Source organism: Ceratotherium simum, chromosome 1, assembly GCF_057802395.1.
Source record: "Ceratotherium simum simum isolate JZ-2026a chromosome 1, ASM5780239v1, whole genome shotgun sequence".
Classification (NCBI taxonomy): domain Eukaryota; kingdom Metazoa; phylum Chordata; class Mammalia; order Perissodactyla; family Rhinocerotidae; genus Ceratotherium; species Ceratotherium simum.
The window spans coordinates 102581742-102600565 of NC_141900.1; the positions used below are offsets into that span (position 1 = coordinate 102581742).

Consider the following 18824-nt stretch of genomic DNA (forward strand, 5'->3'; position numbering starts at 1 on the left):
GCTATTTGTGGTCTGCTCTTTCCCTCTTAAGTAAGTCCCCTTGGCATTTCCTGTAGGACTTGTTTCTTGGTGATAAACTCCTTTAATTTTTGCTTGTCCTGGAAACTCTTTATCTCTCCTTCCATTCTGAATGATAACCTTGCCAGGTAGAGTATTCTTGGCTAGAAACAGCTATTTCTTAAAACAATCTAGTAAGCAATTCTCTAGGTTCACCAAGGACTTCCATCAACATTTTATTAGGCTATTTTATATATCAAGTAAGTAATAAAACTATGTATTTTTTATTTAACAACACAAGTCAAGAATGCACACTCAAATTTTTCTTTTGTTCCATCCTCCTTCATCTTACTTCCATGAAGAATTAAATACTAGTATTTCATTCCAGAAGCTATTGGGCCAGTGTTCTGTGGAAATATGCTTAAACTTGTGTTTTATAAACTCTGAGAATATTTCAGAGTGTACATTATCATTTAATAACATGCTGCCTAACACTGTTTTAAATAATAAGTTCTCAATTAACAAAGCCTCCAAGTCAGACTGAGATGATAGGACACTAACTGACCTCTTCAAGGATAAGAACTATAAATCTCACCTTTTAAATATATTTTTAATCCCAGGTATGGTTTTTTGCCTAACACTTTTCCTTTGGAGAATGTTTTAACTAGAAAGGACTAGGAAAAAAGCAACACTGCAAAGGCTTAAAATATGTATATATTAATCGATTAAAAAAAATCACTCCAAGCACTATCGCTTTGATAATTTTTTTACTTATACTATCTTGACAAGAAAATTATGTTTTTTGATTTAAAGTGATTATCAAATAAGCAGAAGATACATTATTTACATACCATAAAATTCTGCTGTAGAGGAGACCAAGAATACATGATGGGCACTGATGCAACCGCATTCAGAGTCTTTAATGGGATGACTTGTGTTGGAAAATCCAAGTCACTGGTCACCGAACACTAGAACAGAACAAATAGAACTGACTCATAAGAATAAAAGGACAACACTGAAGCGGCAGCCATCATATTATAAAGGCATGCTGCCTACTTACATAATTGTGAAAAGAAAGTTTCTTTACCTAAGACAGTCAAGTTCACAAAAACCAAAAAGGATTCTCTCCTTCTCTTTTACTTTGGGTGAAAAAAAATGCTTCACATTTTGCAAATTTTCAAAACCCTCCAACCCTTCCCATACTTACCAATATCAACAAGAATCAAAAATTGTATTTATGTTAGCCTCAGATTAACTGCTCTTTGCTTTCACTATAAATTTCCTAGCTTAATGTTTAATTTCTTTTACATCTCAACCACATGGAATAATAATATATATATGCCAAATTAGCCACTTAAATCTTACTTAATAAGTATATGGCAACTTGTTAGGTTAATCTTTCTTATCTTTATCTTCCCTTTTAAAAAACCCAAGTGTCAGTTGCTGATATTATCAGATGATACACAAATATTAAGGGTAACAGATCTGAGTTCCAATCACCACAAAATGAATTCAAATCAATTCTGCAAAAGTGTAATCTCTAAGTTATTAATAATAATAGCTAATGTTATTAAGCACTTTCTATGTGCTAGGCACTATTTTAAACACATTACATATCTTATTATATTTAGTCCTCATTACAACACTATAAGATGGGGACTATTCTTAGCCCCCATTTTACAGGTGAGAAAACTAAGGTGAAGAAAGGCTTAGCAGTGGTCCAAAGTCACACGATAGACAGGGCTGGATCTAAAACCCTGACACTCTGACTCTGGAGCCCCTACTCTTACCCACTACAGGTACTACCACCATACCGTATCTCTACAATGTTTAAGTGCATATATTCCCTTGAAATACCGTATTTCATCCAATCTATGATGACATCAATTTCAATGCATACCATTATCTTCCATATCACTAAGAAAATAACGTTGTCAGTTAAGCCATAACTTAATGCTTTCTTATCACAGCAATTCTAAGATGCATGCCAGTTTCAGATGTTAAAATGTTAAAAAAAGTTTGCATCTTTAATTCTATGAAATACGGTAAAAATCTGTACCCCATAGCACTTGCATCCTGTCTAGGAATCCAGCTTTTCTTAAAGAGCACCATTACCCAATTATCAAGTCTCCAGAGCCTTCTCAAAAATACCCTGGACATATATTTTATATATAATCAATGAAAATCGAGCAAAAAGAAGTAGAATTGAAGTAGTAAAATGAAAAAAAACATCATATATAGACACACGTTATTAAACGTTTAATTTTTATTTAAGAGGTCTTAAAAGCAGCAGGACTAGATGTGGTGAAATCAGAGTGCCATCTGGCCCTCAGCACTTCATCAGGCCAGGGAGTAACCTTGCAGGAGTCACAGTCACTGCAGCACAAAAATAGCTCCTTCCTCAGCAGGAGCGGAGGTTTAAAGACAGAGCAGTTAGAAGAACTGTGACAGGGATTAATCTATTAATTTGCTTTCCAAAAGGGCAAAGATAAAGATAATAATACTAGAAAGCTCATAGCCCAAGTAAATAAGAAGGTGTGACGTTTACTCGTGCCCCAGAGCCCACACTCGCCCTGTTCCGCTCTCTGGCCTCTGATACACTCTCTCATCTATCCGTCCAACAACCCATAATAAGAGCAGTTAACATTTATTGAGCACGTACTATGTTGCAGGCACTGTGCTAAGTGCTTTAGATACATTATCCTAACTACTCCTCAACTCGGCCTTTAGCATCACAACTTCACAGTGAGGAGACTGAGGTTCAGAGAAGTTAAATAACTTGCCTATCAAAAAGGTAGTAAATTACCAGGCCAGGATAGTCTGACTCCAACACCCAAGGGCTTCATCACTGTGCTGTATATAGTTCTTGCCCTGGTGATGCTCATAGGGCAAAAGAACAATTATCGCCATGCAATGGGTGCTACATATGAGAGACATATGACAATGTTATAGGATCATCTCCTCCCCAGCATCCCCTTCATATTCCTATTACTACCAAGTCTTCTTTCCTTCTTCCTCCTTAACTGGGTAACTTTGGGGCAAGGAGTGGTTATAATTACTGAATAAAGTATTATACACTGTCCAGTGATTTTAAGTACAAAATAATTTTCATTTCTTGCAAAACCATTAAATCAGAGTTTCTGATTTTTGTTTTACACTTGGTAGGGGTAAATTAGTTCTATGACTTTAATTCTGAAGATTAGCCCCCTTTAAACCTTGGGGGGTGAGAGGGGTGGGTTGCCTCTCCAACTCTGACTTGTTCACCTGCTTTAACATCTAAATCAAGGGCAGACTTAAGGCTAGACAGCTGAATATTCTATTCAACTACTAGACAGGAGGGACACTGCCTTTACTTTCTCTGTTTGCTCTAGCGATGTAGAAAATGGAGAGTCTACTGAATGAGGTCAGCTGATTTTTCCCGTGAACAGAAAGAACTTACAGAAGCACAGAAAACAAGATGGCAAAGGCACTAAGTCCCACCTCCAACCCCACCCCTCTGGCATATTCCTCTGACCCAGCATCTCAACTGAGTCATACAAGAGTCACCAAGGGGACGGAAATAAGCTCTCTGAGGGCAAAAGCAGCTGAGGCAGAGTGTGGTTTTACTCTGTCTCACAACGATACTCAGCACAGTGTCTCAAAAAAGAGTAGGCACTCAAAAAATGTTTCTGGAATGAACAGACTGCATTTGCTGATTTTCCCTAATGGAGATTCCAACTTCAATTTCTCTTTAAAGCTAAGTTAAGAGAGCAGCTATTTAGAGAACTGAAGGCCTACACCCACCTCATTATCTATGCAGTATCTCTAGAAACCTAGCCCATTCTTTACCTATTAACCTTAACTAATAACCATATTCCTTTATGAAATAATATTCAAATGCAAAAGCATTTGTTGATAAAACAAGTTTGGGAATTCTTATTTATTGACTTACAGGAAAATTACTCAAAAATCCCAGTTACTTACCAGTAACTTTTTTTCTTTGAAAATGTATCATCCTTGACAGTTTATATAATTAAGTCTCACATCACTCAGAGTACTGAAAAGGATTTTGACCTCCTGGGTCTCCACAGCATTTTACCTGATCAGAGTCATTTGTCCTGGACTCAGGAACTCACTAGGAGACCTATAACAACAAATTTAATTCTCTAATACTAGTTCCAACTTGAGGATTACACAAGGAAATTATTATAGATGATTCATCATCGATGGTAAAGAAAGAAAAGAACTACATTAGTTATCAAGGATGCTACATTTTCAGAGAAACACAGCTTACTGGTAAGTAACCAGGTTCCTCTGAGGATGGATAGACTTACATCAACCAGCTGGTACAATAGGCGACTGTGTGGCTGGACCACTGGGAGCTGGAGAGGGAAGTCAAGCCAAAAATAGTAGTTGTAGGAGTACACAACCAAACTGAGACTCTTGGCAGAAGGCTGGTTCCAAGTAAAAACTGTGTTATGGAAAATCGTAGAGGGAAGAGCAGGTGAATGGCCTGCAGGGAAGGGAAAGAAATTAACACACCCTACTATGTGCCAAGCACTGTGCTAGAGACTTTACCAAAGTTAACTTCTTTAAAATTCACCACTACCCTAGGAGGCAGGTATGACTCCCCATCTTCCAGTGGGACATCCCAAAGGACCATAGCCATAGCCATCCGGTCTCTGAACAATCTTTAACATAAGAAGGGTTAAGTACGACTTCCGTATAGTAGGGGGAAAAAATACAGTCAGTTAGCCAAGTTAAAAATATTTTTGGATACTGGTTGGTCCATTTAATTCATGCCAGAGACACAATGAACTGCTGATATTGTCTAATACCCTTTAGCTTTTCCAAGTAAAAACAATAAGGAACCGTCTCACATCTAAGGTGTAGGCAAGAAAAGGTTAGGAGAAAGCATCAGCTGCCCCACAACTCCAGAGAAAAGCTGAGGATGATTTCTGAAACTACCCATATTCTTCAAGATTTGAGTAGAGAAAAGATAACACACCCGAGTTTTAAATTAGCTAGCCCTTCTGGTGAAAATGATAGTGCATATAACTTAATTTCAGACTGCTTTTATGTGAAGGAAGTAGTAAAGAAAAAACTAGAATAAGGTAAATATCAAGTTTGAGTCAACTTAAGAGAAGCTCAATAGTAGGAGTGAGTTCATACCAGGTTTAGAAGGATGATTAGGAGAAGGGCACTTGAAGGAGACAAGGGCCTCTAGGCAGGAGAGGGTCAGAAATGAAAATGGGAAGAAAACATCCTGATCAGATCTTGACACAGACGTCTTTAATAAAAGCAGCTAATCAAGGAATGAAAAAGCGTGGTTCATACCAGACTATAAATTATTTCAGTTTTTGTTGTTAAAATATTTATGTTGCAGAACCATCCGAATTGGGGGAAGAACCTCTACCTGGCAACACAAGGCTCTTGCTTCTGAGTTCACCTAAGCATCACAGAAAGATGACATCCTGTAGGCATCCGGTCTTACATTTCTCTCAGGAAAAAGAAAAAAAGCCATATATAGCATTTAACATAGAACATGTAACATGTGGAATATAATTTCAGGAAGTTTAGATCCTTAAAGCTGCATCCCAGCTTCAGAAGGCTGATTCTGAATGAAAGAGGTCATAAATATATAAACCTAGTTAATATATTAAATATTAAAACCCAATGCACAGAGAAAACCCAATGCAGTCTGGGTCTGAAGGGAGCTATTAGGGTAAATCATCTCCTCATAATCTACAGTTTGCTTAAATACTGGAGATCAGAAACAGAACAATAGTCACAGGACATAAATTGGCAAAACTATAAAAACACTCAACAGAGCACATGAAGCAGGTAACCAGAGCCATGTTCATCTACTGCATGCAAAATCAAGTATCTCATTCAAGAAGAGTCCTGTGAGTGGAAAATAAGCCCATCTCTGTCACTGAAAAAAAACAATAGAAAACAAAAACTAAGAAACAGAACAAAGAGTGTTACATAAGCCCATGGTTTCCATATCATTTGAAGCCTTGCTTCCATGAGTGGCTGTGGGGGTGAATGCTATAGAGCAGGAGAGGCACCAGTCAAAGTGAAGAGCCAAGACCTCACCAGGCCCCAGTCTCTGAGGAGAAGCACCAAGTCCTTGCTCAAGTGGTAAACCCCTTCAGGGGACCACCAATCAGGTAGACCGATTCTACTGATCTTTGCAAAACAGATTTGTAACTGCTCTCAATTGTTCACAGACTGATTATTTAGTAAACAGAGTTGAAACAACTAGAAAGCTAAATATAAAAAAATTAAAAACCAAATCTCCCACTCACTCTTTATACTAAAGGAATTTCCTGATGGATTAAAAGATATTAAAACATAAAGAAAACAGAGAAAAGGAAAGATGGATCATTTATAATCTTGAAGTGGAGAAAGACTTTTCTAAGCCCTTAGAAACACAGAAATCAAAAGAAGTTCTAAATTGACTACATAAACACTTAAAACTTTTGTATAACCAAAATATACCAGAACTAACATCAAACTGGGGAAAAAAATCTGCAAAACAGATGATAAAAAAATATTTATAATGTACAAAAAGTCCTTAAAAATCACAAGAAAAAGACCAACCTAATTTTAAAAGATCCAAGACTATAATAGCCAATTCATAAAAAAATATAAACAATAGATACTTAACCTCCCTGAATAAGTCAAGAAAGGCAAACAAATTGTAATAATTTTTTACCTCTCACACTGACCAAGATTAAAAAGATTGATAATACTTTACATTGGGAATATAAATAGACAGACACTTCCATAAACAGCTGGTGACAGTATAAATGTAAAACCTTTGGGGGGCAATTTGGTAACATCTACTAAAATTTTAAATATGCATATCCTCTTGAACTAGTAATTCTATTTCTAGGAACTTTCCCTACAAAATTACTCAAAAAATGAAAAGATGTGTATGAAGGCTATTCACTGAAACACTGATTGCAAAAGTAAAAAATGAAAATAAAAGCCTAAATGTTCATCAATTAAGAATAGGGCCATTAATTATGGTATATCCAAAGTATCAAACACTATGCATTATTAAGGAGACTGAAGACCTAGAGAGAGGCTGTAAAGTGATGGCTCAAAATGGCAGGCATATTTTATCTGGGAGTAACTTTTTAAAATAAAATATATATTATCATTATTATTAACATGCTATCATATATAGAAAAAAAATCTGAAAGAATAAAAGTCACAGGGGTTGGACTACAGGAACTTTTGCCTTCTGTTTTATATATTTCTGTGTTATTTGAATTTTCACAATTATCATTTTACAATGGACCTTTTAATTGGAGAGAACAATAAAAAATAAAAGAGTTTCATTAACTCAACAGATATTCACATTAGCTGGTATAAAACTGCCTCATCAGTTGCCAAGGTAGCTGATGAAATCAGTCCAACCCTCCCAAAATGGTACTCAAGTAATGTTCTTCTATAAAATCTGGGGGAAAGATGAGACAGAATCCTAAGCAGTGAATTTAAGTCAATCCACATAATCAAGCTAAATTGTGACATAATTTCTAATAAAATTTTCTTATTTCTTCAGAGTAATAAACAATTTTTAACACTGCAGACCAAGCATTTCTCCTGGTTTTGGTTCATTCGCTTTGTTTTTAAAACAGCTGTCAAATTTTGGTTTGCATTTTGGGAAGACACTTGATATTTGTAATAGTCAGTTGAACAGCAATTTTTAAAACACAAACTATAGACAGCGTTCTAGGAGAAAAACAACAAACTAAACACGACTTCTGCTGGTTTATTAGTTGCACAAAATAAACATTTGACATTTTTGAAAAGTTCACTTCTTAAACTTAAGATACATAATCTTAAATTTAAAATATAAACTCAAGATAAATAATCTTAAATTTAAAATAACTCAAACATCATAAGTAACTTTTCTTTTTCTTAAATGACCTTCTGGAAAAGCATAACATGCTTCTATTAGTTTCCTTTCAAAAGAAAAGGAACACCTCCTTTATGCTCATTTAAGAAATGTTCCATCTATTTCAGTCAAAACAAAGCCAGAAAGGAAACGAAGCTGCAGTGATTTCAAAAGTTATATGAATGGAAGGACTGGCAAAGTTAACATGAGACTCAACTCTCCAAGTAAATACCAACAAATGGTTAAGAGATGGAAAGAGCAGAAAACAACTTAGAAACCAGTCCCTTGAGGAACCAAGAAAGGATGGAAATGTTCAGACCGAGAGACAAAACAGACACCTGGGAGAGCCATCCATTTATTTCTCAGACCTGAGAAAAATGACCTAGCTCCCTGCCGTGTCTGCTCAAATAGCTCATGAAACTCCAGACCTATTGATCCTATAATCCTGAAATTTACAAAAGAAAGAAAGCAGTTACTGTGTTGAAAGTTAAGATGTATTTAAGTAAAGGGCACTAAACTACATATTAGGTACACTGGCATATTATTTTTTCTTTGTAAATAGTAACTAAATTTCTATTTACAATTAACTGAGGACAGCGCATTACCAAGTCAATAAATAATGCAATCAAGTGTTTACATGTAAACAAGACAATGTTTTTCCTCTCCAACAAAAATACCAAATCCAAATTTTGAACATGAAAGAACTTAGACATTCTATGTTATTTTGATAGAAGCCTCTCCAAAAAAAATTCATTTGCAAATATCAAATGATAGGTGATAATGAACTTAAAATCATTTCAGATAATCACTAGGAAGAGCAAACCCATATGTATTGAAAAGTCCAAAAGATTTTTAATTCTTCATGAACATGAGCACTAGGAGGTCTTTCTGATGCTGCTTGTACGTTAAAACATTCTGAAGAAGCCCCACATTTAAATATACATAAAAAATTCTCACTCTTTTCATTAATAAACAAGACACAGAATTCTTACAAGAACATTATATTCTCCTGGGAATCTAAAAATGCATATTGGCAGGATATTTTTAAATTACTAAACCAATCATGCCCAGAAGACAGACATCATTTGAGAAGCTTCTCTTTCAGTCATAATACACCAAGGTTATAAAAATCTTGATATGAAGAATCAATGAAGGAGAAAGTACCTTGTGTTTTTTAGCAAGAAATGGACAAATGTACAAAAAGAAATGCAGTACTAAGAACTACAAGAGTAACTCCTAAACCAATTTCTTTATTAAAACTGGAAAAACAGACACATTGAAGAATATGACTACCAATGTGCACACTTACAGAAGATAAGTTTTTTACTGATTGATAAGACAAAGTAATGAAAGTCACCTAGAAACAATTTTTTGACAAACAGCCACATACTATGACAATAAGGTGTACATGCCTTAGCCTGTATGTATCATTTAATGACATTTTTAAGCGGAATGCTCTTTAAAAAGGTTAACAGAAGAATAAAGGAAATAAAGTCGTAAGTATTTTTAAGAAAAAATAGACATATATTCTGTATTAAAATTCTATGGGCAACACTGCTTAGGTTCTGTAACCTCAACACCAAAAAACAGGTACCCAAAAGTATCTTAAAAACACACACTACGAAAACAATACATTAAAGATGTGTCTCCAGGTTCCACTGCAGGGCTCCCTAATCTGAAGTCAGTATAGCCGTCGCTTCATTAGATCAGAAAGTAAACTTGTCAGACATTCTTTATAATAAATATCTAAAATAACATATAAAAATCAGTCATTTTAAAACTGAGTATATCTACTTCTATAAGTACAGAAGGGAATGAATTATTAAAACTTGAGTGAAAACTGAAAACTATCATTGAATCATTATGCAGCAAAGGATTTAAACTGAAGACAGCACTTATAAAAGGATAGGCTTACAAAACTAAGCAGTTAATTAAACCAATATTATAACAGCACTTCCAAATGTTGAAAGCCATAGACTTTAGGTGTTTGGATCAACACTGCAGTCCAAAATTCTGCCAAGCCTACTACTAGGAAAGTCTTGGTAAAACAGGCTAACTTTTATTTATCCTCCTGCTTCTGACCTACTTCCGACTCCAACTTTTAAAGCATATAAAAGAAATTGATATAGAGTTGGAAATGCTCAAACTGAAGAAAAAATAAATGGGGACATAGTCTCATCTGAAAAGTAAGGAGATTAGACGGAGATCACTGAAGTCCTTTCTAGCCCTAAAATTTTATTATTTATTGTGATAACACCAAAAAGCTTATCACAAACTGTATAAACCTTCAGCTTCCAAAAGTCAGAGATGATGGTTTTAAAGGGGGTGGGGAGTAAAGATGAATCACTTGAAGCAGAATCTGCTATCAAGAGTAGCTCAGAAAGGAAGGTGCTTGACAGGGTCAGAGTTCCACACAACAAAACTGAATTCCTGAGGCTGGGATTACTTTCCTCCTTTGCTCTTCTACTTTGTGAAAAAGATTTTTTCTCAACTGGGGCGGGGGGGGGGGGGGGGGACACGACACTAAGTTTAGAAAACAATTTTGTTTGATTACAATGCTAATTTGTTCTAACGATTTCTCACATAAACTCACAATAGAAAGTTAGATATCTTTACATTCAATGACTTTTATCTCCATTTGACAAAATTAAAAGCAAAATTCAATTAGTAAATATTCATTTGAATAAACTGTACTCTTTAGTTTAACGCCAAAAATTATATTATGAGCAATTCAAGCTGTACATAAATAATGAACTTTACTAATTTCTTAAGTGTCCGAGCAAAGTGTACTCTTCTGGGTCCACATCAGATCATTAGAGCAAGCAAACTGACTTAACTCTTCTAAGGCTCAGTTTCCTTGTCTGGCGGAAGAAATGGTGAAATACAACCATCACGAAGATTAAATAAAGTAATGTGTGCAGAGTATCTAGCACAGTGCCAGAATCATTATCGCTGTTAACTTTTACTGTAAATTTAAGTTTGGATTTTGGTAGCATTTTGAAATTTGTAATGGGTAGCAAAAATAAGTATACCACGTGTTTCTACCTTCTCTTTCCAAATTTCTAAAATTTATTCCTCCAGGAAGAAAAAACAAGGTTTGTCTTCACCTCAAAATTTCCAAAAGGTCACCAGACAAAACTTTCAAAAGAATTACTTAGAAACCCCATCCTTATCACTTTTGAGAACATTCTGACTGGCATAGAAAATAATCCCTTTCACCCTTAGTATATTAATAAAAACTCATTTACCTCTAATATGGAGGCCCTGACCTCTCCCAGATGATGCAGAAGGTCTTCGTAGCATATAATATATATTTATACAATTGAAAGCAAGAAAGAGTTGTCACCTGACAAAATGCATAAATGACTAAGTCATTTGTCACCATCAAGTCATGTGTCACCATCAAGTCATGTGTCACCATCAAGACCACTGGTACCATCACTGAAATCACCACTAGGATCGTGTCTGTAGCAGACTGGGCTCCTGTGATTGTTCTGACAAGTCTTTGAAGCTAGTGTGTCACACAATCTCAACAACAGCAAGGTCTCATACAATAGCAAATTATTGCTTGATTATTACATTATATAAAAAATGGCTACTCACTGAAAACATTATTTCAGAACAAATTCCATTGTTTAGATGCTTCCCATGTTTAGACACTCAGATAACAATCATCTACTACATGGTGTAATCTAAACCCCAAAACACTTTCTTGCCTCTTTTTGCTTCAAGATCCATTCAAATAGCATTCCATATCCTATGCCACGTCTTCCTATATTAAAACAGGTAGACAAGAAATGCTTTAACCAAAACTCTACTGATTGGTTCTATACTATTTAAGCTTCTGCCATTTTCATCTTGCTGCCACTGTGTTATTTAATTATAAAATCTACCATAGATTTACAGCCTTCTTTTGAAAGTAGGATTTCTTCGAGCGATTAAGATGTACTTCATTTATTCAGAAAATGCTATAGAAAAGGAAATTGCAATCTCTCAACACCAAATTTAAAAATTCTTATAGAGAAAGCCTCAGAATTTGAACAAAATGTATAATAAAACACCTTCTTAGTCCATGAATAGGAATGAAAAGGAAACATTTCTTACAGCATGGCTGATACATATTAAGGGGGAGAAAAAAGATAACTGTGAGTCAGAAGCCTTGCTCTAAATAGTGATCTGATGAGGACACTAAAGAGTATTTAATTTAAAAGCTTTTTTCAATCAGTAGTCTTACACAGTCTAGGAATCTACCTGGCAGTAGTGAAAGCGTATTCTGAACACTAGAGCTCTGTCACAGGGACAGCAGGCAGTGTTACCTACGGCAGCCGCGAGCAGTCACACAGGGAAGAACAATCAAGATGGACATCCTGAGGTCAGTGACGTCCTCTCAATAGCCAATCAACGTTCCAAACAGCAAAAACCAGAATGCACGGATAATTACTACAGCGCGTGAGTTAACCAACCTCCCTGGTCCCGCGCAATGAGCTCACAGAAGTCAGGATGTGCACAGGCTGTATCCTTCGCTGTTTCCATTCTTGGTTTAAGATTTCCGTTCTTTCCAAAATCTTCTGACGATTGGAACTAAACATACTCTTTAAAAAAATGAAGGAGAGGAGAAAAGAAATTGTTCATTGTTAGAAAATTTGTAATATCTCTAATACAGATTAAAATCTACTGACTTCTCAAAAGTATTAGGAACATTCCCTCAAATACATATAGATTTTACACTAAGCTGTAGTTTTCCACATTCAAATAATACAAAAACACCACACCTATTATTTTACTGAGAGTGGGAGGGGAACAGGAAATTATTTCCATCCTTTCTTTGTTAACTTTGTATAAAAAAAAATTACAATGACTTTCGAAACATAAAACCATGAAACACATTTCTTTATATTTGGGTCCTGAGTCTACACATGCAACACAAAGACATACTAAAAAGATAGTGATTTCCAAGTAGAAATCTAGAAATTCATTACATTAAAATCTTTCCATTATCATTTGGTAAAATTTTTATGTTAATTAAGACAGATCAAGGACCTTGGCTTCCAAGTCTTCATTTATCTTACCGTAAATATGACCTCGGCTGAAAATATACCCTTTCGAATTAAAACTTATCTTCAGGGGGGGAAACAAAACTATCCTTAATTGTATATGAATTTTCACAAAAAACAAAGTTATACCTTTACTTCATCAGCTCGCCTGAACCTCTTGAGCTGCCGCAGTCGCATGTACTCTGATTTTACACGCTTCCGCCAACAAACTGGTCCCTTCTCAGATTTCTTCCCAGTCTGGCCCATGATTATTCTAAAAGCAATGGTTTCGTATTAAAATCACTAATCTAACCAGCCTGAATATGATCACTTGTGTTTTAATCCCCAGGAAACCAACAATCAACAAAAGAAAATAATACATCATTACACTGTTGACATTTGCAGAAGGGTGCTCTTTGTTCTGTATGGTTAAATCCTTAAAACATTTCATTCAAAGCATACATTTTTATTTAATACAACTTTTAAAAGATATTTTTATTTACAAAGATTCTCCACTCCTAAATAGCAGCTGTCTTACAGAAATGTGATCCCACTTCAGGAATTAAGTATATATAACAAGTTAGTTTTTGGTCTATGAGATCCATACTTGTGAAGTGAAAAACACATAGAAACATACTCAAGTTTTTTATCATTAAATTAGCTGTTACAGGCATAAATGAATAATATAATTGAAAAAGATAAATCCAAAGAAGTAAAATTTACATACAGCACTAAGAGTAGAAAATATATAGTACAATATATAATAAATGTACAAATTAAAGTATTCCCCCTACACACACTTTTAACCGTACTTCTCACTTTAAACACTGTGATAAAGTCTGTATTTTTGCCTCTTGTGCCACTTGATTCACATGAGGGTTTCTCTGGTAGCAGAGGAAAAAGGAACACAGCACATGCAAAGAAAACCCCTGGGCCTTATCTTTGGCTGAAGGCTCTAGGAACCAATTATGCTTAAACGTGGGGACAGCCTAGAGTTCAGCAGAAGTCTAATTCATACTACAGAGGGATTTTCTTCTTAAAGTATTAAAATCACACTGTATCTTCAAAAGATTAGGACATTTCTCTGTCAGATGGTGCAAGGGTGCCACGTTAAGGATTTTTGCTTTGATTTATCTAAGAGCAATGCAGTACTGAGTGTTTTCAATAGAAGGGGAGGGGGGAGACACGTTTTGGAAAGACCAGCTGACTGCAGCGGTGGGGGGGGGGGGGGGGGTGAAGGTGCACAGGTGAGGACAGGCGAGACCGGACTGCAGTACAGACTCTAGGCAAGAGATAAGGGGGCTTCTACGACCACACTGGTGATGAGAGAGAAAAGTAAATGAATTCAAGAGCTACTCAGGAAAAAACTTGGTGATGATTTAAACATGGGGGAAAATGACTTTCTGGCTTGAACAACTGAGCAGGGCTTCATTTACCTGTTTACATAAAACCCTCAAGCATTGAGAAAATTGCCTAAGGAGGCAAGATTTAGAGGAAGAAAAAGAGCCCAGAGGTTAGTGGGTAACTTTCTGTAAGAATATTCAACCACTCAACAACGATAAAGAAAGCAGAGGGTGGATTATTCAGAGCTGAAAGAGAGGCAAAGAAAGCATAAAATAAATGACTATTATGAACTAGGTAATGAATACACAAAGATGAACGAAACACAGAACCTGCCCTTATGGAACTTATGTCTTACCTAAGAAGGCCAAAAAGAAGAAAATACATTACAATATGAGATGTATGTGCAAAAGTACTGGGGAGGGGGGACGTAAGGAACTGCAGAAGGATGGCAGGAAAGGTGACAACTCAACCTTAAAAGTTGAGTTGGATTTCCAAAGGCCAAAAAAGAATGGAAGGGACTCTAAGGTATAAGCAAGAGACAGCTGGATATGGGCTGTAAAGGCAGAAGTCTGGCCAGTAGACCCTGCTAACAAAGGTGAGGACCAAATCAGGTGAAGACCCCAAATTACAAGGACTGAGGGAATGAGGAAAATGAGGAGATTTCAGAACTTGTGATAAAGACAGCTGAATGAGATCACAGAGATAGGACTACTTCTCCTCGTGGAAAGCGTAAAAGTGGGACCTGCCTGCGGGTTGAAGAGGAGCAAATACAACAGTCTTTAGAACCGAGAAGATTAAACTCAAAAAGATCATCCCACCCCTGAGGTAAAGCAGAAAGTGAGGAAGAAGAAAGAAGTTAGGAAGAAGGTGAGGTAGGGCAAAAAGACATCCAAGTTAGGAAGAAATTGGAACTTTATTTAAAAAATAACTTTGTGGCAACTGTTTGCTTTCATATCTACCAGTTAACAGATGAGCTCAAGTAATTCTATGCAAATTATTTTCAGACATTTAGCATTTCAAAGGCCTAGAACTAGAAAGAAAAGGAATCAGACAAAAAGGGATTATCCGTTGCTTTTTTTTTTTTTTTGTGAGGAAGATCAGCCCTGAGCTAACATCCATGCTAATCCTCCTCTTTTTGCTGAGGAAGACTGGCTCTGAGCTAACATCTATTGCCAATCCTCCTCCTTTTTTTCCCCAAAGCCCCAGTAGATAGTTGTATGTCATAGTTGCACATCTTTCCAGTTGCTGTATGTGGGACGCAACCTCAGCATGGCCGGAGAAGCGGTGCGTCGGTGCGCGCCCAGGATCCGAACCCGGGCCGCCAGTAGCAGAGCGTGCGCACTTAACCACTAAGCCAGGGGGCCCACCCTATCCATTGCTTCTTAGCTTCTAAACTAATCCCAACTAGTCCCATCTGCTGCCTTGACACATTCTTGGTCCTTGGAGGCAGCACACTGTCCTGATAAACTGACAGTAGGAACCTGGCATTTAGTTCTCACTGATGTGCAATGTGGGTATTATGACAACGCATTTTTTTTTAAATGCACAGTTTATGTCTTGGTGAAGACGTATCATGACATTAGTTAGCATTTCATGTTTGTACTAGAACCCTCCTGGTCTCACACTTTGGAATACCTTCCATGTTGTTTCCACCATCAGTAACAACGTAAATGTGTCTTTACAACAAAAGAGTCTCTCTGGCCAAAGTGTTACTGAACTAAACAAGCTGCAAGATCAACAACAGAACATTTCAAAATTGGTTCTGGAATCAACCTCTCTGTAAGAGGACACGTATGGATAAATTTTCACGTTTATAAATCTCACAAAGTTTTTCCAAATAAAGAAGCACATAAGTGAAGATTTTAAGCTATAGGATGATCTGGTAAACACACACAATAGAGAGGAAATGAGAAAAATTAGAGTAATTCATTTAGGTGAAATTATCAAAATATAAGGATCATGACCTTTGAATTATGATTTAAGAAGCAAATCTAAAAGTCTCCAGACTGTTCTTTGAAAGTACAGGGATAAACAGGCAGATCCATGGAAAAATAATAAAACTTAAGGTATCATTTAGAAGGATGTGTTACATAAAACAAACTCTCTCCCCTTTGCATAGCATTTACAACATATTAAAATCACATTTTCAAGTTTTCACTCCACTTCACCCCATGGTAAGTTCTTAAGAAGCAAGAACCATTTTTATTCATTTGTAAAATACCAAAGCCTGGCTTTGTGCCTGGCAAACAGTAGATTTAAAAACAAACAAAAACAAAAAAAAACAGATCTATAAAGTCTAGTTGTGCCACAAGGTATGAAAAGGAAGGCATTCCTACCATGCCTGAGCACGGAAAATGAGGGTGATGTACCCCCTCACCCAGAAACCAAGAGGAGATGAGATGAGTCTCAGGGACACTTAGGACCCTATGGTCCAGCTGCCCTACTAATCAAGAGATCCTGAGCATAAAACCTGGAGCTTCTGGAATTTCTTTTTATTAAGGAAGTTGATATTGCCTTAAAGACCTTATCCAAACAAGAGGGTAACATCACCGACCTCAAAGCTGGTTACAAACACCAAACACACACAGACCACCCAGCTCTCCCCCTGGAGTGAGCCTTCCAATGTCAGCTCCCCTCCCGCTCCTTCCCACCGCAAACGGCAGGCTCAAATCAGATCTTCTGACTCCATTTTCCACTAACCCACAGCCAAGTATTAAGATACAGCTCCAAATATTCATATATTAGCAGAAAGAAACCGTTATTAAAATGACTTACCACTAAATGGTGATTTGCGAATACATCCAATTTTTAAATTTCTCATTCAAAAGATTTGTTTAGTTTCACAGGTGAAATGGCACCAGTAAGATTTTTATCCAGGATATTAAAAGTTTCTCTTATTCAAAACAGATTATAGCTCAAGTTATTAAAACAAGATTCTACCTATATACAGTGAAACCAAAATAACAGTTACGCTTTAATTCAAAAGACAAACCGGATTATGGCAGGGGACCATCAAAACCTTAATACAATATAGTAAAGCTTTATAGAATTACATACATATATAGGTTAAATAAAATTAAAGAAATTACATAGTCTAGAGTCTATTCTATGAATCAAACCAAACTCAAACGTCCTGAACACCATGCCCTTATAATCTAGCTGCATCCCACTAGAACAGACAGGGTCTTGTTTCTGCCACCCTGCATCAATTCACCTGCTCTGGGAACTTCCCACCAACCCTCTCTGAGAGCTACCCTATGAAGGAGGAAGCCTGGGGCCCTGGCCTGGCTGAGGCCCACCGCTCCCTGCGGACAGCCACCAGAACAGGGTTGGATACATGACCAGAATCCATCCAATCACAGGGAAAATCTGAGGAGGTTGCCTGCAATGTGAGGACAAGAAGGCTCACTCTTTTCCACTTAGATTTGAACCTAGAAACATGTCGCCCAAAGAATTGCTGGAAGCCAACTTGCAACCACGAGAGAAGAGCCTGCATAGAATAGAGTCAACAACGGAAAAAGAAAAAACACCCAAAGCCAAGAAATGGACTCTAGTCCCATCACTGAGCCCTGAACCAGGCATGCTTTGCCAACCCAAGTCTAGACCTGTTCAGTTATGTGAGCCAAGAAATTCCCTTTTTTGGTTTAAACCAGTTTGGATTAGATTTTCTGCCACATGAAATACAGAAGGGGTCTGAGATACATTCTTAGTGTTGATATTACATGTACAATGCCTGAATGAACAGAAGACAGGTTCTCACGACCTATTTCCTCATCATCATCGGCATCACCAGAAGGAATAGTTACATGGTGTGGCTCTGCTCCCCACCAGGAAAGGAGCTTCCTCCAACCTCTCAGGTTTATACGGCCCTAGCGATGTGGCCAAGACACCCCTCTCTACCACTCAGGTGACTGAGCCACGCAGCCCAAAGAGTCAGCATTCTTCTCTGTCAGGGCCAACTCTCCAATTGTGAGGGGCCTTTACCCAAGACGATGCTCCTGCCCTTCCTTACTCAGGTGCCAATGACTGAGGCATTTAAAAAAAGTTCCCTAGGCATTTTCAGTGCCCTTGACGCCCTTCTTTAAAGGTTCTTCATTCCTAAAGGACTTACCAAATAAGGCACCAGCTATCTATTTGGTCTTGCTCAGGTCTATTTCTACCTGTCTGAAGAAAACTAAGTAATCAACTACATGTACCACTTATCCTTCCTACCTAAATCAATAGCATTAACTTGGACTCTTAACTGAATACCAGAATAAGGTCAAATCCAAACCCAACAAAACTTAAGTAATACGATTGCAATATTCTCGATGTCCTTCCCTAAAGAAAAAATGTCTTTTTACTTCACAGCATGACTGCCATAAAATTGCCTATTCTGAAAAATCACCAGTCTTCAACAGTGCTTTTATGTTTAAAATGTTTTGAGGGCAGCTGTTAGTCTCATTTAACAATTTATTTTTTAAGTTAGAATCCATGGCTTTAATGAACTCAAAAGTAAATTAATGGTAAATAAGATTTTGTACGTAAGGATAAGGAGAACAATATAAAGAGAACTTAGA

At 36.8% G+C, this 18824-nt stretch overlaps 1 protein-coding gene across 16 annotated transcripts in view; it reads right to left on the reverse strand.

Moving 5' to 3' along the window:
• EZH2 (enhancer of zeste 2 polycomb repressive complex 2 subunit) overlaps positions 1-18824 on the reverse strand; it is a 74971-nt gene that overhangs the window by 33319 nt on the left and 22828 nt on the right. For 5 of the 16 annotated variants that reach the window (XM_087432197.1, XM_087432202.1, XM_087432244.1 and 2 more), the window contains exons 2-5: positions 13072-13195; positions 12379-12480; positions 4311-4358; positions 849-965 (exon numbers count right to left, since the gene is read on the reverse strand). In XM_087432197.1, coding sequence (XP_087288323.1) covers positions 849-965; positions 4311-4358; positions 12379-12480; positions 13072-13195 — 391 coding nt within the window. Of the gene's footprint in view, positions 1-848; positions 966-4310; positions 4490-12351; positions 12481-13071; positions 13196-18824 lie in introns of those variants that run through there. The other 11 variants (XM_087432217.1, XM_087432222.1, XM_087432266.1 and 8 more) reach the window with 5 other exon arrangements.